Source organism: Elephantulus edwardii, unplaced genomic scaffold (assembly GCF_000299155.1).
Source record: "Elephantulus edwardii isolate Elephantulus edwardi_28Jun2011 unplaced genomic scaffold, EleEdw1.0 scaffold00015, whole genome shotgun sequence".
Classification (NCBI taxonomy): Eukaryota; Metazoa; Chordata; class Mammalia; order Macroscelidea; family Macroscelididae; genus Elephantulus; species Elephantulus edwardii.
Window position 1 is genome coordinate 28998562 of NW_006399765.1, and position 27690 is coordinate 29026251.

Here is a 27690-nt window from a genome sequence, read left to right on the forward strand (position 1 = left end):
GGGGGGCGGGGTTTGTGCGGGAAGAAGGGTGCAACAATGAATGAATGGAATCCCAAAATCTCTGTAGATGTTCATTGAAATGAAAAATAAACAACCTAAATTAAAAAAAAATACATTTTGGTAAGGCCACTTTCTGTGCTTTTTCTGTTACGGTCACACTGGAGAACTAAGTAAGACACATTGCAAGGTATTACTAATTTTCTTTTTTTTTTTTTCACTAATTTTCTTTAATTGACGAGAATAGCCAACCAAAAATGGACCATGTCCACACCACCACCATGGAGTCACTTCTGAGGCGACGAGTGGCCCCCGGAGGACAGTGGAACCAATCCTCCGTAGAGTTGAGGCTGTAAATCTTGACAGAAGGAGACAGCCAAATTTGCAGCTCTAACCATAGTTTTATACCTATTGCACTAGAAATTGTACCCCTAAAACACTTTGATAGCTGATCTGCCACCCTATAAATCATTAAGAAGCTATGAAGCATTAACCTTTTAAGTTAAAGATGAGGACTTTAATCCTCCTTAATGACAATGCCTCAATTAGACACATCTTCTTGATTCATTACCATTTTATCTATACTTGTCACCCTATTTCTTTTATTCCAAGTAAGCTTAACAAAATTTATTTATCCCTATGACCCCACCCCTAAAATCTCCAAAACCTCTATCACCCCTAACTCATGAGAAATAAAATGAACGAAAATCTATTTACCTCATTTATCACTCCTACAATAGTAGGAATTCCTATTGTAGTATTTATCATCGCTTTCCCAAACATTCTATTTCCTAATCCTCGCCGTCTTATCAACAACCGATGAACAACAATCCAACTATGAATTGTAAACCTGATCTTAAAACAAATAATGATAATGCACAACATTAAAGGCCGAACATGATCACTTATACTAAAATCACTAATTATATTTATCAGCTCAACAAATCTTCTAGGCTTATTACCACACTCATTTACTCCTACTACTCAATTATCAATAAACCTCGGAATAGCAATCCCACTATGAGCAGGAGCTGTAGTTATGGGATTTCGACATAAAACCAAAGCTTCCTTAGCCCACTTCCTTCCACAAGGAACCCCTATTCCATTAATCCCGATACTTACTATCATTGAAACTATTAGCTTATTCATTCAACCTATGGCCCTGGCCTTACGACTAACTGCTAATATCACTGCAGGTCATCTGCTGATTCACTTAATTGGTGGAGTTACTTTAGTACTCATATCCATTAGCACACCTACAGCTATAATCACTTTCGTTATCCTTATTCTCCTTACAATTCTAGAATTCGCAGTAGCATTAATTCAAGCTTATGTCTTTACCCTTCTAGTAAGCCTTTACCTACATGATAACACTTAATGACCCACCAAACCCATGCCTACCACATAGTCAATCCAAGCCCATGGCCTCTAACAGGGGCCCTATCCGCCCGCCTCATAACATCAGGGTTAGTAAGATGATTTCACTTTAACTCACTTTCCCTTCTCACAATTGGTCTCCTAACCAATACCCTCACCATATATGAATGATGACATGACGTAATTCGAGAAAGTACTTTCCAAGGACATCATACACCTATTGTACAAAAAAGGCTTACGCTACGGTATAGTCCTGTTTATCATCTCAGAAGTATTCTTCTTCACAGGATTTTTCTGAGTTTACCATTCTAGCCTAGCCCCACCACCAGAACTAGGAGGTTGTTGACCATCTACCGGCATTCACCCTCTTAACCCATTAGAAATTCCACTATTAAATACTGCTATCCTATTAGCCTCAGGAGTAACTATTACCTGAGCCCATCACAGTCTTATAGAAGGAAATCGAAGTCACATAATTCAAGCCTTATCCATTACTATCTTACTAGGAGTATACTTTACCCTCCTTCAAGCATCCGAATATTACGAATCGTCATTTACAATTTCAGACGGAGTATACGGCTCAACATTCTTTATAGCAACAGGATTTCACGGCCTTCACGTTATTATTGGCTCCACATTCTTAACCGTTTGTTTATTCCGACAACTTAAATTCCACTTTACATCTAACCACCACTTTGGATTTGAAGCCGCAGCCTGATATTGACATTTCGTTGACGTAGTTTGACTGTTCCTATACGTATCAATCTATTGATGAGGGCCTTACTCTTTTAGTATAACCAGTACAGCTGACTTCCAATCATCTAGGTTCAGAATACCCTGAAAAAGAGTAATAAACCTATTCTTTTCACTAACAATCAGCACTATTATTTCATCTCTACTAGTCACCATTGCATTCTGACTTCCCCAGCTGAATATTTATTCAGAAAAATCAACACCCTATGAATGTGGCTTTGACCCTATAGGATCAGCACGCCTGCCTTTTTCTATAAAATTTTTCCTAGTAGCAATTACATTCCTCTTATTTGACCTAGAAATTGCACTTCTCTTGCCCCTCCCATGAGCAACCCAAACAATTAATCTTAAACTCATACTACTTTCAGCTCTTATACTAATTAGCATTCTAGCACTAGGTCTAGCATATGAGTGATTGCGAAAAGGACTTGAATGAACCGAATTGGTAGTTAGTTTAACTAAAATTAATGATTTCAACTCATTAGATTATGAACAACTCATAACTACCCATCATCACTCCTGTTCATCTCAATGTAATACTAGCATTTTTCATCTCTTTAATAGGCCTTTTACTTTACCATTCACACTTAATATCCTCACTTCTATGCCTCGAAGGAATACTATCACTATTCATCTTAACAACCTTACCAGCATAAATTTTACCCTCCTATCTATTATTCCAATTATCCTCCTAGTATTCGCAGCCTGTGAAGCCGCTATTGGCCTATCACTACTAGTAACAGTATCTAACACCTACGGCCTAGACTATGTCCAAAACCTTAACTTACTACAATGCTAAAAATTTTAGTCCCTACCATTATACTCCTACCACTAACATGACTATCAAAATCCCCACTAATCTGAACTAACACAACCCTTCACAGCTTTTTAATCAGCTTGACCTCATTATCACTCCTCACTCTTCATTCAGAATCATTCAGTATTCATTCAACTATATTCTTTTCACATGCCCTATCGGCACCACTTTTAGTCCTAACCACCTGACTTCTTCCACTCATAGCGAGCCAAAATCATCTCATAACTGAATCCATCACTCGTAAAAAAACATACATTTCCATACTTATCCTACTTCAGCTATTCATCATTCTAACTTTCTCCTCCTCAGAAACAATCTTATTTTATATTATATTTGAAGCAACACTCATTCCCACTTTAATTATTATTACACGATGAGGCAATCAAACTGAACGTCTAAACGCCGGAACCTATTTTCTATTCTACACACTCATTGGATCCCTCCCTCTCTTAATTGTTCTCATTTCATTACAAAATTCCCTAGGTTCACTTAACATCATAATCTTGCAGTACTGAACTAAACCATGAACCCCTTCCTGATCATGAAACCTCCTATGACTGGCATGCATAATAGCTTTAATGGTTAAAATACCCCTATATGGTCTTCACCTGCCCCCTCGGAAATCAGCTGGTGGATTCTAATCGCTCCTCTTTTGGTTGGTGGCCCAGTGCTTAACCCTTGTGCTACCAGGACTCCAGTTATGAAAAGTCAACAGGACCATGTAGTGAATCATCAGGACCCAACAGCCCGGCCTGACCAGTGGATTACCATCCGATGCCCAGGCTGAGCTGTATATGTGTCTGCTCACTTCTGCATCTCAAAACTATGTTGATGCAAATCTCAGATGTATTTTCTCTGTAAATATTTTTATCACCTACAAACCAAGACCGAGTCCTTTGGTGTCAGGCGGATTCTGGTGCTTTCTGAGCCGGTAGGGCAGAGGAGGGCCGCACCGTCAGTTCTCCGAGGCTGATATCTTTATGGAAGCGGCTACCTCATCTTTTCGTCTGAATGGTAGCTGGCAGATCAGAACTGCCGGCCTTTCAGTTAGCAGCCACTTTGCCACCGCCTCACTAGACTTATTATTAATTTTAATGAACATTTACAGAGACTTTGGATTTTCATTCTTTCCTTGTTGCATTTTTCTCCCTGCCCACCCCTCCCTCCAGTTCACTCTTCTCTTTGAAAAGTAAAAGAAAAATTATTTCTTTGTTATACAATCCCCCCCCCTCCCCAGCACTCCACTGTGCTGCCTTCATTCTGGACTCTTGTCATGACCATAATACCCAACCATATATTGCTTTGAAACAGTTCTGTCCCTCATGTTTCCATGCAGTATACATCATTTATCCCCTCCTTCTCAGTCTCACCCCAACCCTGGTGTCAGTCCCATTCTACAACAGTGACCCTATGCAGTATTTGTCCTTTTGTGACTGAGATATTTCACTCAGCATAAATGTCATCTGGGGTCACCCATTATGAATATTTCTGAGTTCCTTGTTTTTCAGTGCAGCGTAGTATTCCACTGTGTGAATATCAGAGCTTCTCTAGCCAATCGTTTGTTGATACCTCACTAGACTTTTAAAATACAATCCTATCTATATGACAACAATCTAGATGAAGGGATGGGTTTTGGGGGGATGGGAGGGGAGGAAGAAAATGTTCAACAATTAAAAAGAATATAAAACAGTTTTTTAAACACCACAATCATAACACTATTTAAAACAAAACAAAATGACAAAACCTACCCCAAACTCAAACTCACTTCCGTGGAGCTGGAATAGCCTCATAGCTGACCCTCCAGTTCTCTGAGGTTGTGAGTTGCGGGGAGTTGATGGTCCGTCTTTCTCCCTCAGAGCCGCTGATGGCTTCAGACGCTTAGAGAGCTGCTACCTTGGGGTGAGCACAGCTCACTATGGACTGCGCCCTGCACCCCCAGAGCCCCCCTGCACCGCCATTCCTACACACTAGCTCTGATGCTTTAATAGCAAGAGGCTGGTGACTGGTTAGTACCAGCACCTGGCCCATCCCGTGTGATTCGGTTTATCTCTGAGGTATCTCTGATTTCATCTTCAGATCCCACCTCCTCTTCCCTCTTCTCCTTGATGTGTTGGTCAGACCAAATGATTTCATCTTCCTTTGTCACCCAGTGTGTCGTTAGTAAGATGTGACTAACAGCCCAGCTGCTACCATTACAGGTCGGTGTTTGGACCGAGTGAGTTAATGCATGTACGGTGCTTGGAACGTGGTAAGCCCTCTGTTAGGAGGAGCTGTTTCCAGGACCCAGCTGCCAAGCCCTTTGCTGGAGAACTGGTGACTCTGAGACAAGCTTCAGGTCAGGCTGCATCCAGGCACTTCCATGGCTGGAGTCTTTCTCCCTCCGCTCTGCCCAGCCCCTCAGGGTGTGTGTCATCCCCTGGCAGACCCTCTCCACAAAGTGGCAGAACTGTCCACCCTGCAGCCTCTTCCCACCTCCTCAGGCCCCATCACAGAAGGCAGGAGTGACTTCTCTCTAGCCTCCCAAAGCCTGGGATTACTGCTTCCTCATCGTGGGATGAACCTTCCCCATGTCTATCAAATCCTGCTCTTAAAGCTTCCCCAGGTGTGGGAAGGAAGGGGACAGGAGGGACTCACAGAAGAGGCAAAACAAAGTTTCTGCATCTATTATGCATTCAAGGATCCAGGGGGATGCAGTTGTGTGTTGTGTTGTAACTGAAGGGTCAGCAGTTCAAATCCACCAGGCATCTGTAGTCTCCTTTTGTGAAGATTTATAACTTCAGAAACCCACTCTTGGGCATAGTCTTCTTGGCTATTGTTGTTAAGTGCCATCGAGTTGAGTACGACTCATAACAACCCTATGAACAAAAGCTCTGAACCCTGTTCTAGAACTATCATGACTTCTCAATGTTCACAGAATTTCCAAAGGCCTGTTGTTTAGGAAGTGGATGCCATTCCAAGCCTGTCTTAATCTGGGAGCTCCACCAAACCCTGTCCACCGTGGGTAACCATTATGGCATTTGACACACCAGTGGCACAGTGTTCAGTATCACAGCAACCCCAGTTTCTCTCAGTACAGCAGACTGACAAGTAATATACCACTTAGAACAATACTCTTCCCAAACACAATCAACAGCAGGCCCGAGGGCCACAGACTCCAAACTGGAGATTTAGCTAATGAAACAAAAACCAACCCAACAGTTTTCACCAACTTTCAACTAAGTCAAGAGAACCTACCCTCCAGAATCCAACTGCTTCGTGCATGAGCCTCCAAACTGGAGACACTCAGGGCCCAACCAACTTTTAAATACTAAGGCTCACCAGGTTCTGATTGACTTAAACAAGAGGCTTCCGGCACATAGCTGATCGTTGACTAAATCCTGGTGACCAATCAGCTTACACACGTTTGTCAACAAACAAAAAAAGACCCAACAGTTTACACCCTACTTTCAGCTGATTCAAGAGAGCCTACTCCCCCAAATCCAGCAACTTCACACATGAGCCTTCTTGGCTCTGGGTGTTCTCAACTTCCTGACAGCCTCTGGTTATGTTAAAAATACACTAGTGTTGTTTATTTACACAATTAAGATGATCACGTCCCTGCATTGCATGTAGACATTCCAAGTTCTAGTTTAAAACCCTCTCGTGTTGGGTTGAGCCTCTGGACAGTTCTGGTCCTTTCAGCCATCCACACACGGAAGTGCACGCGCGTGCCTGCAGACGTGATGAACGTGACCCCCTCCAGCAAGTGAATTCTGACTCATCTGACCCTGTGTGATGGAGGAGGACTGTCCCATGGGGTTTCCTCAGCTTTAAGGCTTTATGGAAACTGACTACCACACATTCCGCCCTCGCGCAGAGCTGCTGGTCGAAACCCCCGACTTCTCCGCAGCCAAGCTCTGAACCGCTGAGCCACCAGGACTTCTTATTAGCACTTCATTCCTTTTAGCCTCTCAGGTGGAACTTGTGTAGCAAGTCATTAACGTGTGACTTCTTATCTTCTGTTCATCTGCCTGTTGTTATTGTTGTCAGGGGCTGGCGCATAGCAACCTCACGTCCACCACAGTGACGCTGCCCCGGCCTGTGTCACTGCTGGGCTTGTGCCCGTTGGTGGGGCCCCCATGTCCGCTCACCACCCTGAGGGCTTTCCTCTTTTTCACTCTACAAAACCATCCATGGGTTAAAAGCTGCTGCTGTCGAGTCGGTTCTGACCCACGTCGCCCCATCAGGTTTCTGAGTCTGTAAATCCAAAGGAGAGGAGATGGCCCCATCTTTCCCACTTGGAGTGGCTGGTGGCTTTAAACTACTGACCTTTGCGTTTACAACCCAGTGCTCAGCCAGCTGTGCCACCAGGGCTGACAAGGCTCTTTCTCTACATGTTACTGATGTTAAAGACAATTTCCTCCCGGGGGATTTACAGCCTCTAAAACCCGCTGGAGGGTCAGCTATGAGTCAGTACCAACAAGATGACACGGATTCTTGTTTTAGAAAATAATAAATTGTAGATTAAGATATTTGATGGACTTTCCCCTATTTAGAAAGTGTGTGTGTAGTAGTAGTAGTAGTTCTTGTTGTGTATCATAGAGTCTGAATGAACCAACCCATAGCTGACCCTCCAGTGGGTTTTCAGAGCCAGTTAATCGCAAGGGAGGAGACTGCCTGTCTCCCACAGAGTAGCTGGTGGCCTCAAACCATGTGCCTTTGGGATTGCTGCACAGCTTCTCACCACTAGGCACCAGAGCATATATAAATCTATTTACAAGGCTGGCTAGCGGGATATGATATTCAGAACAAGATAGAAATAAATAGATGCATGAAGAGAATTGATGCCTTTGAGTTACGATGCTGGAGAAAAGTATTGAATATATATACCATGGACTGCTAGGAGATCAAACAGGGTCGTCCTGGAGAGGGTGAAACCAAGCTGCTCCTTGGAGGCAAAGATTCTGAAGCTCTCTCTGACATACTTTGGACATGTTGCAAGGAGGGACCAACCAGTCCTTGGAAAGGGATGTCATGCTTGGAAGGTGGAAAGACAGTGCAGGAGAGGAAGACCCTTGATGAGATGGATTGACTAAGTTACTGGGGTATTGGAGGTAGGAGTGTTAGAGACGATGAAATTGGCTCAGGATAGAGCAGGGTTCAGAGCTGTTGTACACAGGGTCAATATGAGTTGAAGTTGATTGGACAGCACATAACAACAACAATATAAAACTGGAAGCATAGAATTTCAGTTTAATAGATGCTCACCCTTAAAACACAGACTTCCATCTTGGTGTGACAATGGCTTGATACACTTGCATCTTTCTCTGCTCTTTACTTTGTACCCCACATCTTGTTGCAAATTGTTAAATTGTCATCCGTACAATGTCTAACCATACATTCCTTTCAGATCGCCCTTCCCTTCGTGCCAATCCACCTGGTTAGGGTCTCCTCCGTAGTGGTCATGGTCTGTCCTTTGCATTGCAAGCAGCACCGCCAGGTCTCCAGTTGTACGACTTGTGCCTGTACGTGTGCTGGGATCAAATGCTTCTGTGAGCCCTCCGTCATCACCACCTCAGCCTCATGACTCATTACTGCGGTGAGGGATCCTGCTTTTCTTCCTTAAATGGAACTCACTATTTGCTCTTCTTCTTGTTGTTGTTGTTCACTTTGGCTTTGTTTTCTTGGTGATTTTTTTGGTTCCATGTTCAAGGAGTTCCAGCCAGGAAGCAGGCCCTCTCCCCCACCCCAGGCCCCCACTCCTATCTCGAGTCTCCACACAGCCTTCCTGAGATGACTCCCCACTTCGCCTGGCTCCGCCCTGCTCTCTGTGATCTCCACTTTGACTTTTTTTCTGAGTCAGCTTGTGTTTATTTTCTAGGTCCATTTCCCCTCCTCGTACTCTCTGCGGCACCCCAGTCCCACAGCCCCAACGTTCATTCTCAAAAAACCCAAACCAAACCATTGCCCCGACAGCAGCCCCACGCGTGCAGAGAAGAGCAGTTCTCCATGTGGTTTCCATGACCCTGTAGAAGCTGGTCACCAGGACTTTCTTCCAGGTGCCTCTGAGGAGATTCAGGTTCCCAGTGTTTCAGTTAGTGTCTCATGCAGAGGACCCCGGCAGCATTTTTAAAACGCAACTTTGGGGATTCTGTTCAGCCCTTGCTTTCCGGCCCTAAGACCCATGAGACCTTGGCTGGGGGAAAACGGGAGGAAAAACAGGAAAGGCTGATGGAGATGGGAATGGGAGAGCCGAGGCAGGTCTCACAGGAGGCAGAGCTGGAGCCCAGCGCCGGAAGGTAAATGTGTTTAACAGGGGGCTTCAGACATGAGCAAGAAAGGGAAACCAAGCCCGCCGCTGGGGAGCTGATTCCGACTCTAGGTGACCTCTGTGTCAGGGAGCACAATGTTCCCGTGAGGGTTCGTGGCTGTCGTCTTCACAGAAGCAAAGAGCTGGGCCACTCCAAGGGGTTCGAACCGCCAACCTGGAGCTCCTCAAGGTCAGTTCATCCTGAGTGTCAGGCACTGTGCCAGGGTCACTTAGGGTCTTCTCTAACATAGCATCTAAATGCAGGTGGGAAAAAAAAACAACAACAAAACCTCAGTGGTGCAGAAGGCTAGGCACTGAACAGCTAACTGAAAGGCCCTTTGAACCCCCCAGCTGCTGCATAAAACAAAGTCATAAAACTCAACAGCCTTGGAAGCCCAATGGAGCAGTTTTACTCCACCCTGCAGGGTCGCTGTGAGCGAGAATCCACTGGCTGAGGAGTGTTTGTTTTCAAGACTGAGCGAGTGACGCCGAATTGTAGAGCCCCTGGTGCTTCGCTCCATCCCGGAGGAGACTGGGCCCGCGGCTCGGCTCTGCTCAGGTCAGCACAGGCAGTCAGTGGTCAGGAGCCCAGTTAATGGTGATCAGCCGAGGCCGAGAGCAGAGGGCCCGGGGCTGGGGCCGGGACACACAGGGCTGTGTCATGTAGCCAGCCAGCCCGGGGCCTTCTCTCTTGGAACAGGAAGCAAGGAAGGATTAGGACCACGAGGAGACACTAGAAGGTGTCCCAGTGACTCCCCCCACTCAGTAAAGCACTCAACTCCTAACTGCAAGGTTGGTAGTTCAAATCCACCCGACAGACAGAAAGACCTGGCTCTGTTCCTGTGAGATTACAGTTCAGGAAGCCCTGTGGGGTCAATTGACTCACATCGGCTCACTAGGGATCGACTCCAAGGCACCCAGCCCATAGGGGCCTCTAATGGGAAATGTGCTGGGTCTGTCCCGGGGTCTGCTCCTCGGTCCCCAGGGCCCAGCGTGCCTCAGTCCTGACACTTGGCTTCTCAAAATAGGAACTTCATCCTCTAAAGCAGAAGGGTGGTTTTTGGGTTGGTTTGGTTTTTTTTTTTCTCTTCCCTTGTGGTTTCACCCAGCAAATGCTACAGACAGCACTTCGAGCAAGACCAAGCCCTGAGGTGGGGTGGGCGGGCTTGGGCCCCTCCCTCCGTCCCCTTGTTCGCTGGCCCGGGCAGAGGAGCAGCCAGAGAGGCCGGGAGGTTGCTGTTGACAGGTTCCCACGTGTTGTCAGCTCCATGGAAGTCCGCTTCTGAGAACGGGCCAGGCGGGCGGTGACGTTGCACAACCCCCCCTGAAGCCGGAGCCAGGACACCAGTCACCGCACAGACACCCAGTGGTTCTGCTCGCAGCAGCATCATGCGGGGCTCCAGCACCCCGGAGCGGGGGCCCAAGGTGAGTGGGCGCGCGGCCAGCGGGTGAGGGTCGGAAGAACACTGACCTGTGTCCACAAGGTCTAGTGGGGGTCCGGGAGGGATGCTGGTGACCTGCGACCCGGAGAGGGACAAGCTTAATATAGGTGTGCTGTTGATGGACACTCTGGAGCTGGCTGTACCTCGGCGACTTTGTGTGACAAAGGAGACTTGCCCAGAGAGTCTCCTCAGTGCTGGTCTTCACGGGAGCAAAGGGCTGTTTTCCAAACTCGCTGGGTGAATGAGCAGCTGCCAGGGCTCATTGAATGGGGGCAACTGAAGTGCTGTGAGAAATGTCCCTGTGGGTCTAGTCTGGACGTGGGTGAATTGGCTAGATGATAGAAGCCCCCTTGCTGGGGTGGATGCATCTGTCACACCAGGTCCATTCACCTTCCAGCAAAGGGCTTGACCAGGACGTTTCTCAGCCCAGCCAGCCCTGCTCTCCTCCTGCTCCATGGGGCCACTACCTACCCAGCACCTCCCAGTGAGTTCCTTCCACACTGGCTTTCCAGGAGCAGAGCTTGGACCTGGGCTACATACAGGCTGCAGGCTGAGTCCAGAGCAGGCGGTGTGCCCAATCCACGCTCAGTCATTTGTGTGCTGACCTGTGGGACCCGAGCCAGAATCTCAGCGAGGTGCTATTGAGAAGTTGGAAATGGCTGTCCCCCAAAAATGAAATTACTCAGACACAGCAAAGTTGGTCGATCTTAAATTTTAAGTAGAAGAGAAATCAAGAAATGAAAGTTACTAAGTAGGGAACCTGCTTAAATGAATGAAATGTTTATAGTTACAGTAATCATAATATTATAAAATAAGGGGCACGGCTGGAACTTATGTCTGAATAAGTCTCTTTTATGTAGACTGTGTGTAAATATTGTGCTGACCCTAGCATTTTGTCCCAATGTGGTATGTGGCGTTTGTTTTGTTTTTACTTTTTATTGCGATTTGGGTCAATTGGCTTCCATTCAACAATTCATGCATATTATGTTTTGTGATACGGGTTACAGTTCCCACATTGGAGTTCTGGTGTGTAGCCAGTAGCGAGCTGCACTGTTAACTCAAAGGCCATGGGTCTCTAGGGGTTAGAATCCACCAGCAGCTCCAAACGAGAAGGCTGAGCAGTCACCTCCTGTAAATTAGGATTTACAGCTTTGCAAAGCCAAGGGAGGGTGGCTGTGCGCCAGAACCCACGTGGGGAGTGAATCTGTGTTGAGTCTGAGATGGCTTCCTCCTCCGTTCATCCTTCTTATCTGCATTCTGTGTTTGCTCACCAGGCAAACCCGGCCTTTGAATGTGGTATGGCTGATGTTTCTAAGGAGTGTGATCCTCTCCCGCTGTTACAGGCTCCACCCTGCTGTGATTGGCTCCGCCCCCCTGTGATTGGCTCCTCCCCACTGCGATTGGCTCCACCCACTGTGATTGGCTCCTCCCCACTTTTATTGGCTCCTCTCTGTTGTGATTGGCTCCTTCTTGCTGTGATTGGCTCCTCCCTGCTGTGATTGGCTCCTCCCTGCTGTGATTGGCTCCTCCCCACTGTTATTGGCACTGCCTGATGTTATTGGCTCCACCCCACAATCATTGGCTCCTCCCCACTGTTATTGGCTCCGCCCTGCTGTTATTGGCTCCACCCCACTGTTAATGATGACCTTGCAGACCTGTTTCTCCGCATTTGTTCCAGGATTGAAAGGTGACCGAGGCCCACCCACAGTCTTGGCGATAATCGGTCTCTCCAGGCCTGTAAGCCTGCATCCTGTAGAATTCTTACTTTTGTTCCATGTCCTTCCACTCCTCCTGTGAGGAACGTAGTTCATTGCATGGGAGGAGATTGCCCATCCTTCTGTTGCAGAGCAGCTGGTGGCCTCGAACCATGTGCTTTCACAATTGCAACACAGTTCCTTGCCCCTAGACCACCAGAGCTCCCGAGCATATCATTACATAAGTTTGTTTTCCTCATTCTTCATTGCTGTCATGTAGGCAGTGACTCATGGCCGACCCTCCAGTAGGTTTTCAGAGACAGTCAATCTTATGTTGCTGTTGTTGTTGTTGTTATGTGCCGTCGAGTCATTTGCGACTCATAGCGACCCTATGTACAACAGCCCTAAACCCTGCTCTGTCCTGTGCCAGTTGCACTGCCTCTGACACACCCATCCCGATTACCCCAGTCACTGAATCAATCCATCTCATAGAGGGTCTTCCCCTCCTGCGCTGTCCCTCCACCCTCCCAAGCATGATGTCCCTCTCCAAGGATCTATCCCTCCTTGCAACATGCCCAAAGTATGTCAGACGAAGCCCCAGAATCCTTGCCTCCAAGGAGTAGCTTGGTTTAATCCTCTCCAGAATGAATCTGTTTGTTTTCCTGGCAGTCCATGGTACATTCAATACTTTTCTCCAGCACTACAGCTCAAAGGCATCAATTCTTCTGTCCTCCCTAGTCATTGTCCAACTCCCTAATGCATAACAAGTGATTGCAAAGACCATGGCCTGTATCAGGCGCACCTTAGTCTCCAGAGAAACACCGTTTCTCTTGAGTACTTTAGAGGGGTCCCTAACAGCAGACTTTCCCATCAAACAATACGTTTTTTGATTTCCTGACTGCTGGTGCCAAGAGTGTTGACCATGGAGCCGAGCAAACTGAAGCTGTGAACAGTCTCAATCTCTTCGCCATCCATCCTGATGCTACCAATTGGTCCAGTGGTGAGAATCTTGGGGGGGGGGGCAGTAATTCTCGCGTGGAGCAGCTGATGGATTCAGACATGTAGTCTAGAGGACGTAGGTCAATCCTTGACAATACTAAAATCCACGTCTCTGTACACATTTTCCCCAAAAATCATTATGTGTCACTCTAGTAAATGTCCAGGAACCCAAGAGGGAAAGGAGGCCTGGCATTTGTCATCCTTTATCTCCCGGGCATCTCTGGAATTCCATTGTGTCTTAAACCTCTTCCCACAGGGTCTGTCCTCTCCCCAAACAGTAGAGGCTCGCGCCTGCCCTTAAAGTCAGGTGGGTGCTTTCTCATTTTCTAAAGAACAAGGGTCTCATCACGCTGAAGAGAATGCACCGTCCAGGAAACCCATCCGGCTGCACTGGTGTCTCATGCACGCACGTTCAGCTTCACATCCAGCCTCAGTCAAAAACACATTCCTTTCAATTCCTTTGATTTCATCTCAACTCAGAGTGAAATGTTTGTAGACTCACTCAAGGAAGGGCAACGGCAAGACTTAGAATCGAGACAAAAACAAATCTTCAGCATTTCCAAGGCTGCTCAGAGGCTGCCCGGCCACCTCTGCATCTGCTGAGTCTGGCCGGGCTGTGACCAGATCCACTCGGTGCTGCTAGACACAAGAGCTGGCTCAGGCTCCAGCCTCTCCGTGTGCTTCTACCAGCTCTGAGGAGGCAAAATAAGATCTCAGAGACCAGTTCGGAGTCTCCCCTTACTGTTCTCTGCGGCAGAGCGCCCCTCCCAGGCACTCCCTGGACCACCTGACGTCCCTGCTGCCCCGGCTGCACGGCACTCACCACTGTCCACATCACCTCAGTCTTCCTTTCTCTTGGCAAACTGAAAGGGTCTCGTCTCTGTCTGCTCACCTGCCATTGTCTGTCTCCTCTACAAAGTGAGCACACAAGGGACAGAGCACGTCTTCCATGCTGGCCTCTCGGGCCGGAGCTGACCCAGCACAGCCCAACTGTCATCCACTGGAGCCCAACTCACGGCGACCCTGTAGGACTCTAGCACCGCCCCCCCCCCCGGGGGCTTAGCCAGCAGCCCTGTCTTAAACCTGTGGATCTTCTCAGTTAACAGCCAGTGCTAACTGTGTGTGTGTGTGTGTGTCTTCTCAGCAGACAGTGCTAACAGTGTTTGTGGGTGTTTGTATCTTCTCAGCAGCTAGTGCTAACAGTTGGTGTGGGGTGTGTAAGTGCAACGCACGTGTTCTGAGAGTGCTTGCTGACTAAACACTCTGTGTGTTTACTGAACGCTGTAGGAGCGGGCACGTGTGTACGCATTTCCTAACCCCCGTGTGAACGTGTGTTGAGTTGTTTCGTAAACACTGTGGGGACGTGTAGTGAGTGGACAGAATGCTCCCCAACGCTCTGAGGGTGTGTGTGAGTGTTCACTAAAGGCTGTGAGAGCATGCGTGTGAATGGACAGAGAGCTCACTAACCCCCTTGCGATGGTTACTAAACACTGAGCACGCGTGTTTAAAGCTGACCATTGTGTGAGCGCATGTGTGAGGTTACGAGACGTCAGGCTCGGTTCTTGCCACATGGGCCGCCGGGGGACAGGCACGCCACTTCCTGGTTGTCAGCCTCTGAGAACAGAGGTCAGTGCTGACTCTCAGCCTCTCTGGCCCTGGCCTGACCTGAACTCGTGGAAACGAGCCCCTGCCTTAGATTTGAACTGTAGGAATTGAACTCCCAGTGACAAGGAACTGTGGCCTCTGTCCCACCTTGGCCAGTGACGTCATGTCTTCTTGGTGGCACAAGGAGAATTGATCCAGACCTAGAGTAAACCCAACTCACTGTCCACTGTTCATCCATTCTCCCCATGAAGGATGACTGGGCCTGAGGACTTGGGGGTGATCACCGGGGGCCCAGAAGGACAGTGAAGACAGAATGGTCATGATGTCACAGAGAAAACATAACCAAGTGAGCTTTGATGGAGATGAAGCAGGAAAATCCCTCTGCAAGGTACCGATGTGCGGTGACCTGAATAGTGGGAAGGACGTTCGAGGCAGAGGGAACAGATGGTGGAGAGTTCGAGGCCGCCGGCTGATTCATGGTGGAAAAAAGGGCAGTTTCCTCCTGTGAGATTTTCAGCCTCTGAAAACCTGCTGGAGGGCCAGCTGTGGGTCAGTTCCAACACAGCAGGGTCCACAGCTGGATGTCAGAGGGCTCTGATGACGCAGACACTGAGCGCTTGGCTGTTCACGCAGTGGGAGGCTCAGATCCGTCCAGCTCTCTGCAGGGGAAGCCTGGCGTCTGCTGCTGGGAAGACTCCGACCCAGCAGTCCCTGTGGGGAAGGTCTGCTCTGTCACGGGGGACGGGGGGCGTCAGGTCCAGCTCCGACGCACAACAGTGAAACCCTGCACCGTCCTCCCAGTCTCCGCTGCCCCTTAGCCCACGGGGGCAGCACTGTGTCCGCCATCCTGCTGAAAGCCCTCCTCTTCGGCACTGGTCCTCCTCGTTTCTGAGCCTGATGCTCTTCTCCAGGGACTGATCCTTCCTGACAGTGTGCCAGAAGTTGATGAGATGAAATCTCAGCCCGCTTCCATTGAAGGAGCACTTACTTCTTCCGAAACAGATGTGTTTGTCCTTCCTCCGGCAGTCTGTACTGTGTTCAGTACTCTTCGCCAGTCCTACGATTCAGAGGCACCAGTTTTCCCCTCAGCGTTCCAGTTCATTGTCCAGTTTTCACATGTGTATGAAGCAACTGAAAACACCATGATTTGGGTCAGGCTCACCTTAGTCTTTAAATGGACATCCTTTCTCTTTAGTCATTTAAAGAGATCCTTGGCCACTGATTTGCCTAATGCACTACACCACTTGATTTTTGTTGTTCCCGTGGCTGTTGACAGTGGGTCCAAGTGAAATGAAATCATTGACAACATCAGCCCATTTATTATGCTGTTTATTGGTCCAGTTGTGAAGACTTTTGCTTTGATGTTGAAGAATAACCCATACTCCTCTAACTAACTCCTTCAGTCTACGACCTATCCTGAAGGCTGGGTGGTCTTCATCAAAGGGAGTCAGTAGGAGTCAAAACTGACTAGATGGCACCAAACAACCTCAACAGTGACATCTAAATGCCACGGGGGGCAAGGGTCTGCTTCTGTTTCTCAAGAGTTATTGCATTGCCATTCTGTTTAATTTAAGAAAATCACTTAGTCTTTATTTTCTTCCTTGTTTAGTAATTCCTATTCTTTTAAAATTGTATGTCACTAAAAAAAAAGAAGAGATAAGCAGAACAGCAGCACTGGCCTGATAAGATTAAGAAAACCAATTCCAGTGGCTGCTTTTCCACCTCGCAAAGGGCAGTGGCCAGTCGGATCCTGGAATGGGGAAGCACCATAGCAACTGGACAGTCACTTTGGAGCAGCGATGACTAAGGGAGGAAGTGACAAGGGCCTGAGAGGGAAGGACTTGAACAAGGAAGGTGGGAGGCTGGTAAAAAAATAAAAAATTAAAAAAACCAAATGAAAAAAAAACTCCATGCAGCGTGTTTTTAGAAAATAAGCTGCAAAAAGGAGAAAATGGGGTTTTAGGAACAATTTCCAAGTCTGTGGCCCAGAGACCATGTGTGCAGGAGTCGGGTACTCTGGCGTCCACCCCACAAGAGTGTGAGGAAGGTGCAGAAGATGTTGGTAAAATGTGTGTTACCTGTAGCCGGAGCTGCACCTTCATGCCAGCCACCTCTGGGCTCCCCACGCTCTGAGAGGCCTCTCAGAGATGCGTGCAGACCCCTGGAACCCCCCTTGTGGGCACGTGTGGGCTCCTTGGCCTCTCAAAGATGCATGCAGACCCCTGGCATCCCCTCGTGGGCGTGTGTGGGCTCCTTGGCCTCTCAGACACGTGCAGACCCCTGATACGTCCTTCATGGTACATGTGGGCTCCTTGCCCCCTCTTCCAGAGAGCATACCTCCATGACCCTCCTAGTCATCAGCTGATCCCAGCTCGAGAGAGTACATGACAGAGCAGAGCTAGGTCCCACGAGGCCTCTTCACGGAAACACATTACTCTGTCTGTCTCTCATAGCATCACTAGGTGGGTTCGAGCCATCAAGTCAGGTGATAGATGTCATGGTCTGCTCCCCTCACAGCCACCCCACATGCACCACCAAGGCACCCTGTGGGGCCCACCCATCCTCGTAGGCCTTGCTGGTTTGAGTCCATGGCTGCAGCCACTGCCTCGGTCCGTCTCCTCAAGGGGCTTCCTCTTTTCTCTGACCCCCTTCTTTGCCCCCCGCATGCTGTCCTTCCCCGGTGACAGTGAGTGTAAACCGTTTGTGCCGCGTCTGTGCTGCGTCAGGGACCTGGGAGAGCGAAGTAGCTTCTCTTTCTAGAAACTGGTTCTTTCTTCTGGAGATCCAGTGCAGATTTGTTTACAGGCTGAGTGCCGTCTGTCGTGGGGGAGACGGGGGAGGTAGAGAAGGAGAAGCGGAGGGAGAAGGGCCCCTCTCCTAGGAGGTGTCTCCCCCACTTAATAACAAGTAGAGGCTGCTGCTTTATGAAGTGCTTGATTCCAAACCTAAACTCACCGCAGTTGAAGGGGGGAAGTGGATTGAGTCCATTCCTACTGGGGTGCTCCCTGCTGCTTCTGTCTCACCCTGACATTTCCCAAAGGGAGGAAGCAGTAAGCCTTGGGAGTGAACATGAGGTGAGAAGCATTTGTCAGCCTGCCTTCCCCCCAGACACAGCTTGAGATGGGCTGGGTCGGGGTCCACAGCCGAGCAGAGAGCCGAATCAGTGCCAAGAGAATGAGGGATGGGATGGGGGAGCCTACCCAGAGCTCCGTGCCTCTCTGAAATCCCAGGCCAGCCAATCCCAATTCACAGACCCTCACAGACAGGGTAGGCATGCACCCTGAGGTTTCTAAAGCTATTAACTTACAGAAGGCGACTCCTTGTCTTTCTCCCAAGGAGCAGCTGCTGGGTTCGAACCACTGGCCTTCTGGTTGGCAGCCTGAGGTTTAATCCACTGCACCAACAGGATTCCTACCTGCCTTCCTGTTACCTCCTAAAATGGCACTGGAAGCACATGGGAATTCTGTGACCACACACCCACCTCAGTTTGGCCCCTTAACCCCCTGGTGCTGGCTTTTCATTCTTCCTGGTCATTCAGATAAGAAAGCATAGACCCCTGATGTCCAGATTATTGAGAAGCAAGGGGGTCAGTTTGAGGACCAAAGTGTACCTGATTCAGTCCCTTGCAGTGCATGTGAGACCTGGACAGTGACTGAGGATGAGAGAAGGGCTGATTCCTTTGAATCGTGTTGGAGAAGAGTGCTGAGTATCCCGCTTTCCGCCGTCTCTCCATGCCGCCACAGTGGTGCACATGCACGTCCTGGCCCACGCTCTCAAGAGCATCAACAACGCCGAGAAGAGAGGCGAGCGCCAGGTTCTCGTCAGGCCGGGCTCCAAAGTCATCGTTCAGTTCCCGACCGTGATGAGGAAGCACGGCTACGCTGGCGGATTTGAAATCACCAATGATCACAGAGTGGGGAGAACTGCTGTCCACCTCACAGGCAGGTTAAACACGTGTGGCGTTCTCAGCCCCAGATTCAATGTGCAGCTCAAAGATCTAGAAAAGTGGCGGAATCATCTCCCCGTCAGTTCAGTTTCATTATACTGAAAACCTCAGCTGGCATCATGGACCATGAGGAAAAAGATGAAAGCACACAGGAGGGAAAATCCTGGGATTCTTCTTCTGGGGATGTAATAAATAGTGCAAATAAAATGCCTCAATGGGGGAGGGGGACAGGGGAGAAGAGTGCGGACTGTCCCGTGGGCGCCGAATGAACAGCCTTGTCTCAGAGAAGGTGCTGCCGCAGTGCCCCTAGAGGCAAAGATAATCAAGCTTTGTTCCACATACTTCTTGCACATACATGATCCCAGGACAGGTTTCTCCTTGGAGACAGACATCATGCTGGGGAAGGGGGAGGGATGGCGAAGGAGAGGAAGATCCTCGACGGGTGGGTTGACACAGTGACCGCAGCCAAGGACTTGAGTCTATCAGAGATTGTGTGGACGGCTCAAGACCCTCCAGGGGTCAGATCTGTGTGTATAGGGTCACCGTGAGGCGCACTCAACTCGACAGTCCCTAACAACAAGTGATGTCCCAGGTGACTGCAGGTGTACACAGAACACTTTCTTAGCTCCAGTGTATTTGCCGAGTTCTGGAAACTGAACGTGCACACTCAGGCTGCCCTTATACAGGCACTGTGGCCTGGATGGCATAGTCTGCGGGGAGCTGGCTGTCACCCCAAGGCCCTGCCTCCCTGGTGCTCAGAACCCACCAAGGGCTTCTCAGGAGAAAGACAGACAGTCTTCTGTGCCATTTACAGCTTCCTGGGGGGAGGAGTCAGCAATGAGATGAAGGAGCCCTCGTGGTACTGCATCAGGTACCCAGGTTAACAGGAAGGTGCATAGTTCGAGCCCACCATCTGCCCTGAAGGAGGAGGATATGGCAGCCTGGGAGCCTCTGAGGGCACTCTGTCCTCCCAGCCACCCTCCAGGGTCGCTGTGAGGCAGAACCACCGACCTGGCAGCAGTGATTGTGGTTTCACTACTGTTGGAGGGTTTCCACCTGTCATCTCCAGAGGAAGCATTCTGGTGGTGCAGGGGCTAAATGCTCAGCTGCTAACCAAAAGGTAGGTGGTTCAAACCCACCAGCTACTCTGTGAGAGAAAGTTGAGGCCGTCTGCGTTCGTCCGTCCAGGCCACGGTCTTGGCAACCTCTTCCTCCAGGGCCACTGTGAGCTGGGATCCATTTCCGCAGCAGGCTTAGGGGGAGGTTGTTTCTTTCATTTGGCTCATCTTAACACTCTACAAATGAGGTACATGGGATGTAACAGAAACCTCGCAGCTGCTGGGAGGCAGAAGCCTGGGGAGCACAGTCTCAGACAGCCGCTCCCGACTGGGGTGGGTGTGACTGCACGTGGCTGTCTGTCGTCTGGAGCCATCAAGCGGATGAACCCGTGTGACAGAGTGGCGAGAACTGCCCCATCAGGGTCCCTAAACTGTCCTTTCTGCAGGAGGAGATGGCCAAAGCTTGTCGCTCACAGAGCCCCTGGCTGGGTTCAAACCACCAACCTTTCAGTCAACAGCCAAGCATGTAGCCACTGTGCCCCCTCGGTCCCTAGAGAGGGCTCTCTTGGCTGCGTATTTCAATCCTGAGCGTCTGCACCGAGGGCCCTGGTTCTCCACCTCCCTCGCCTCAGCCCGCACCTTCACACACATGAAGGTGGTTGGTAAACAGTGGGGGATCAATGGATCATCGACGGATCAATGGATCACCGACAGTGCGTTTGACCCTGGATCCCAGGAGCCGCACCTACCCCACAGCCTCCATGTCTGTGCGAGTCCTGACGGCCTACCCGGATGTGGCTCCAGAAGGTTTTCCTGATGGACGCAGACACCCAGGACTTTCTTCAGCAGTGCCTCTAGGTGGGGTTGAACCATCAACTTTCTGTGTGAGAGCCAAGCGTCCACCATTTGTTGTTGCCCAGGGGCCTGATGCCACAAACAGGAAGTACAGTCCAGCAAGACGTACACCAACTGGAAACCACAGTGTCCAGGCACCGAGGAAGAGCTGATTTCATTTCCACCAAGTGGCTGTGGAATTTTTTTTCTGTCCACAACTTCTTCTTCAACGTCCCATTAGTACAGTCCCTTCTGCGGTCCCAGAAGTCCCCTGCCAAGTGTGGCTATTTCCATCCAAACAATTAGAAATCATTCACTGCTGGACCCGTCAGAGTTCAACGTTATTATGGGTAGTTAAGATACATGCTTGTTCTAAAATCTCCCAGCATCCTTTTCCAAAGATCTAGGGAACAAGGACTTGTCCAGGTGTTGGTGTTTTCTCTCAGGTGTGGGTGCTTCTCTCCTGCCCTCCTCATACACCTGAAGGCCAGGTTTACAGCCTCTCTGTTCCCACTGAGTTTTTGGTTAACCCTCCCCCACAGTGGCTAGGAGGATGGGAGGGGCCCCGGGAAAGGCTAGAGAATCCACGTGAAGGGTCGTCCCCTCCTGGGACGGGCCGCTGGTCTCTGTCCAGACGCCTGGAGTGGGCAGCTGCAGACGGCTCTGCTTGGGCACAAGTGTCCCAGGCCCCACACCTGGTGGCATTCCAGCCCAAAGTGGCACGTCAAGACGGCCCTTCACAAGTGAGTTCTGGGCACGACCTCCAGGGCAGGACTATACCCCTTACAAACCGCTCCCCTAAGGGCCGAGATGAAGGTGAGTACATCCGAGTTCTCTCTTCCTGCATGCATTTTCTGTGACTATTTGATTTGTTGAGACCCTAGGCTAACCGTATAAAGTGTTTCCTCACCTGGTTCTTCAAAACGGGCGCTCGCTCCTAAGGAAAGGAACCCTGGTGGTGTAGTGTGTTATGTGCTGGGCTGCTAACTGAAGGTTGGGCGGTTCAAATCCACCACCTCAGGAGACAGAATGGGCAAACTCTTCCTGCAAGAGTCCCAGCCTCATCTACCCAGCCGGCCCTGCAGCAGTGGGCGACTAAAGGAAACCGTGAGAAGCGACGTTTCCCAAAGAGCTGCCGTCCCAGGAGACGCAGCTGAGAGTGGAGTCAGGCCTGGGTTTTGAAACAAGAGAAAATGTTGTATTTTGTTTGCCAAGTTAGTCTTCACTGGAAGTTTCTCTTTGTTTCTTTTCATCGTAATGGAGTGCGACAGAGAAACATAGCTGAGGAGAGAGGTTTTGGGGTCACCGTTTTGAATCCATGTTTCCAGGTCACTGTCTGCACATTTTGCAGCTTTTGAGAATGTTCGGCCTTTTCCTAAAGGGGAGAGGGGAGCTGAAACTCAGCCGTTTTTCTGGTCTCCTTAGCAAATCCCGGTTAATGACACAAAGGCGGTGGTTTTCCATCAGCACTTCTTGTTTAACACTCTACTAAATGGTTTGGGTTTTTGTAAAGCCAGCTCCCGGAGAAACATGTTTTCTTTGCATTAGAGGATGAGACAAGAAGTTCCTCAGCTGTCACCTCTTGGAAAAATCTCAACTATTTCTGAGCATGAAATGCAGATTATTGAAACAGAGCTGCCTTGAGGTTTTCAAAACCGCAAATGAGTTCTCTCCCTACATTGTTAGGTGCGGATGAGGCAGCTGGGGCTCTTGTTGTTGTCGTTGTCGTTGTCGTTGTTGTTGTTGTGAGGTGCCGTCAAACTGAGTCTAACTCAGCTACCCAATCAACACCAAGTCTGAGCCCTGTCCTGTCCTGTGCCATCCTCACCATCTGTGACGTACTTAAGCCCATTGCTGCAGTCAGTGTCCCTCCATCTCATGAGGGTCTTTCTCTCTTTCGCTGACCCTCCAACTTTTCAAGTACAATGTCCTTTTCCAAGGAATAGCCTGTCCTAACAACACATCCAAAGTACGTGTGACAGCTTCACCATCTGCGCCTCCAAGCAGCACTCTGGCTTCACCTTTTCCAAGACATATTTGTTTATTCTTTGGGCAATCCATAGGGTATTCAGTGTCCTTCTCCAACACCACAACTCAAAGGCATCGATTTTTCTGTCATCCTTTGTCATTACCCAGCTCTCAGGCTCATAGCAAATGATTGAAAAGGCCTTAGACTGACTCCAGCACACCGTAGTCTTTAAACTGACATCCTTGCTCCTCAGTGCTTTGAAGAGTTCCTTTACAGCAGGCTTTCCCCATACAATTATCTTTTGATTTCTTGGCTGCTGCGGCCAAGGGGGTGGATTGTAGATCCAAGCAAGATGAAATCGTTGACACCTTCAATCTTTCCTCCATCCGCCGTGATGTTGCCTGTTGGCCCAGAGGGGAAGATTTTGTTCTTTTTTGAGACATAATCTATATTGAAGGCTGTCGTCTTTGATCTTCTGCAGCAAGAGTTTCAAGTCCTCATCACTTTTAGCGAGCAAGGCTGTGTCACCTGCATAACACAGGTTATTGATGAGACTTCCTTCCACCTGATGCCCCCTTTTACGTCATAGAGTCAACTTCTCATTATTTGCTCAGCACACAGATTGAATGGAGAAAGGTCATGCTCACAGGGGCCCCAGATCCAACAGAGAACTCTGCCCAGTCCTGGGACTTCCTCACCATCGTTGCTGTCTTAGCCGGCTGTTGCGCTCCTGTATCAAGCCATCTCTTTAAGGGTCTTTCTTCCTTTCTTGTTGGTCCTCTACCAAGAAGGATGACCTTCCGCAGGGACCTTACTCATAACCCGCCAAGCATTCAAGGCAAAGTCTCACCAGTCTCGCTTCTGAGGCATGTTTTGGCTGCCCTGTCCCCAGGACAGATTTGTTCATTCATCTGATCATCCGTGGTATGTTCCGTATTCTTCGTCTATATCATAGTTCAAAGGTATCAGTTCTTCAGTCTTCCCTACTCACTGCCCATCTATTTCGTGTCTATAAGGTTAGTGAAAATGCTACAGCTTAGGTCAGGCTCAATTTAGTTTTCAAAGTGACATCTTTGTTCATTAACACAAGCAGCCCTTCCTGTCAGGCTTGCCCAGTGCAAATACACAGTCTGGACGCATTCGAGGGAAATCCCTGACCGTGGTGGTGAGTGATGGGGACAAGTTCTGGTTATGAGACATCATCCCGTTTTGCTATTCTAAGCCACTCTCGGTTCCCTGTCACTTATGGAATTTTCAGCGTAAATGTGGATGTGGGGAAGCTACTGAGATTGACGAGTGATAAGAAAAGTGAAGGGAACAGCTGCTCCTTGGGGAAGCAGGTCCTGGAGGAGATGATGAAGGAGGAAGGGAAGAGAGACTGAGGGAGAGGAGGGGTGTAGGCAGCCATGTCTTTCCCCTGAAGAGTGATTGCTGGGCTTGAATCACTGACCCATTGGCTCACAGCTCAGCGCCTTCACCACCACACCACCAGGACTTTGGGAGAGGTGTGCCTTTCCCAGCGGCTTGGAGACTCAGACCCTGCCTGGTGCAGGCCTGATCGGGCGGGCCCTCGGGTCCTCTTCCAGTGTAGAACTGACACTTCTTAGCCCTGAGGCCGCGTCTAACCCAGCAGGAGGGTTTGCCTGCACCTTCTGTGTGCGCTGGACCTGCTGTCACTGTGTCTGGCCGGAACCGACTCGTGGCTGACCCTCTAGAAGGTGTTCAGAGGCTGTAAACCTCCGGAGAGGAGACTGTCCCGCTTCCTCCCGTGGGGCAGCTGGGGGATTCAGACTCGGTGCCTCGGGGTTACGTGCGCAGTTCCTTGCCAGGCAGCCGTCAGAGTGATGGGAAAATACTGTCAACTAAGACCGTGTGTCCAAAGTCTGTGTTATACAGGAGGTTTGCACAAGGAGGGCCCTTTCTAGAAGGCTTTTTGCTCCTCTCTTTCTCTTAGAAAATTGTTGCGCATAAAAACAAAACAAAAACAAAAGCAAAAAACCCAACACAAACAAAATCAACCAACCAAAAAACCCACACAGTAAAAATACCAAACAAAAATTTCACCAAAGAGCTGTAATACGGACACTTTGCTTCTTCCCCTGGCTTCTCCTTCCTCTCTCCTCTTCTCTTTTTAGAGAATGTGGGTGGGAAAAGAAAGAGGTGGCAAGGAGCTTTTTTAAAATGTTCTTGAAAACGTCCTTTCTTACTTTTTCCCCTACTTAACATATGTGCTCTGGAAAAATGGTGGACAGCACACAGTCCAGAGCCAGCAGATAGCACCAAACTCTCGCTTTCATCTCGCCCAGCCTATCTTGTGTTTGCACAACAGAGACTCCTGCCAAGGGCACCATCTCCAAAGATGACGCAAGAGGTCGGCATCTGCATCCTCCGATGTTCACAGGGGATGTGAGAGGACTTATCACTGATCACAAAGTACAGCCCCTCTGTACCCGGGAAACATTCCCAGGATCCCAGGAATCTACGGTTCCCACATATCAAAGGGTCTGTAGTGTTTACAGACTATGCTTTATTGAAAAACTAAAGGGTAGTTTATATAGAACTTATTCTCCTGAAATCTTAGTGATACAAAAGTTAAACCCTCAGCTATTAACTGTGAGGTTGGTGGTTTGAACCCACCCAGAAGCTCCACAGGAAAATGACCCAGCATTGTACTCCAGCAAAGACTATTGAAACTCAATCCATCAAGCCAATTCCTGTTCCTACCAACCTCATGCTAAATCCAGCTCCCATCACCCTCGGTAAGAGCAGTCAAGAAATCAAGACATGTTGTATTGGGCAAATCTGCTGTATGGGACCTCTCCAAGATGCTAAAGAGAAATGATGCCACTTTGAAGACTAAGGTGCAGGGGCTCCAAGCCATGGTTTTTTCAACTGCTTGCTATGCGTCTGGAAGTTGGACAATAACTAAGGATTACAGAAGACTTAATACCTTTGAATCGTGGTATTGGAGAAGAGAACTGAATATCTCAAGGACTTCCAGAAGAACAAACAAGTTCATCTCGGAGGAGGTGCAACCAGGGAGCCCCTTTAAGGCAAGGACGGTGAAGCTTGCTCTGACTTATCCTGGACATGCGCTCAGGAGGGACCAGTCCTTGGGAAAAAGACATCATATTTGGAAAAGTCAGCAAAAGAGAAGAAGACCTTCAACCAGACGGATTGACACAGTGATCATAACAATGAACTCCAGCCTAGCAGAGATGATGAGGATGGCCCAGGATGGGATAGGGCTCACATCTGCTGGTCACCGGGTCGTTAGAAGCCTTAGCTCGCCAGCACCTAACAACATGCAACTGTACAGGACACAGTAGACCTGCCCGCAAGGGCTGCCCAGGCAGAGATCTTCACCAGAACAGACCAGCACGTCATCTTCTGCCTCGTCAGGTAGTGGTTTCGATCTGAGAACCTCTGGCCAGCTGCTGAGCACTTGACTACTTATGCCGAGCACAGACGCCACCAGGGTTCCTTGAGGAAAGTCCGCAGCATGGAAAACCTCATGGGACAATTCTGGTTTGTCACAAGGGGTGGCCAGGAGTTGGAATTAATAACATAATCCAACAACAGTTAATCTCATCACCTTCCCATTGGACTAAGAATTCTCTCAAGTCAGAACTCATTGCCGTCAGGTCAGAACCTGCTCACAGCAGCCCCTCGGTGGGTTTCCAGGGTGTAAATACCACAGAAAGAGATTGTCCACCTGTCTTCCAAAGAGCCACCTGTGGGTTTATGGCCTCTGCTTCCTAAGAAGTGTGGTTTAGGGACAATATTCGTTCTTTCAAGGACCCCTAGTAGCACAACAGTTAAGCTTTCTGCTACTAACTTCAAGGTTGGTGGTTCGAACTTACCCAGCAGCAGGTGCAGCCTTTGAGTTATAGGGCCGAAGCTTTGACTTCTCCCACTAGAGCTCTGATGTCAGAAGAGAAAGTGTTAAGCCGGGACATTTCCCAGGAAGGGTTTTGGTCATGGGAGGGCACCTCTCTCGTTGACCGTGGCGGCCACAGCTGTATGCATGAGAGGCCCTGCAAGTCCCCCGTGGCCATTTCTCCCACAGTGTGAGCTCGCTGGATGGCTCTGTGCTAACTCTGTACCATGTGCGGGGCCCTCTCACACTATCCTCACCTTGTCCACTGCGCTCTTCCCACTTCACAGACTGCAGGATCATGCCAGCAGCTCCATTACACGCACTAAGAAACCACAATATTTGTGTGACTTGCTTTGTGAGGGTGTGAGGTCCTGGGAGGCACCTCAGTGTCTCTGAGCTGTGTCTGTGATGATTTACCAGCCCTAAGAGTGGGGACCCCATGTGGCATTGCCCAGAGGGGAACTGCTCCATGAACCCTAATGCTTTGTTCCCTGGCTATTTTTTTTTCTTCAGCAATGTAAGAGATGTGTTTTGTTTCTTGGAGGGGCGCAGCTGGAAAGATGAAAGGAGAAGGCAGGACTGGGCCATGAGGCTGATGACCAGCAGGCCTATAACATGGGCGCTCGGGAGACACCCATGCCTTAGGACAAGCAGATGTGGGTCTCTCCTGCAAAAGGAGAGAGGGGAAGGTGGGCCAGAGAGCCTCATCCGGGGGTTCAGCCTGGAGACAAGCTTGGGCAGCCTAGTGGGGTGCTCCAGACAAGGAGTGTCCCCTACAGGAGTCCTGGACTGGGCAGAAAGGCTCAGGCGCCTGGCACTGGGGTTCATTTGCAAAGGAAACTAGAGACGGGGCTCTGGGAGCCGCCCTGAGCCATAAAGGGCTTCGTTCAACCCAGAGAGCTTGGGGTTCTTGTAGTGCGGTGATTTTTTTTAATGGTTTGCATACAATCATTTATATGCATTACGTTTCTTTCATTTATACTGTGTGTTACACAATCATTTCTATACATAGTTTCATTCATGTACATTT

At 49.2% G+C, this 27690-nt stretch overlaps 1 protein-coding gene across 1 annotated transcript in view; it reads left to right on the plus strand.

Annotated features, from left to right (window-relative positions):
• The first annotated feature begins 9160 nt into the window (after positions 1-9160).
• CASS4 (Cas scaffolding protein family member 4) overlaps positions 9161-27690 on the plus strand; it is a 38389-nt gene continuing 19859 nt past the window's right edge. Inside the window, exons 1-4 of the mRNA XM_006881762.1 lie at positions 9161-9222; positions 10564-10658; positions 18717-18886; positions 21522-21627. Coding sequence (XP_006881824.1) covers positions 9161-9222; positions 10564-10658; positions 18717-18886; positions 21522-21627 — 433 coding nt within the window. The remainder of the gene's footprint in view (positions 9223-10563; positions 10659-18716; positions 18887-21521; positions 21628-27690) is intronic.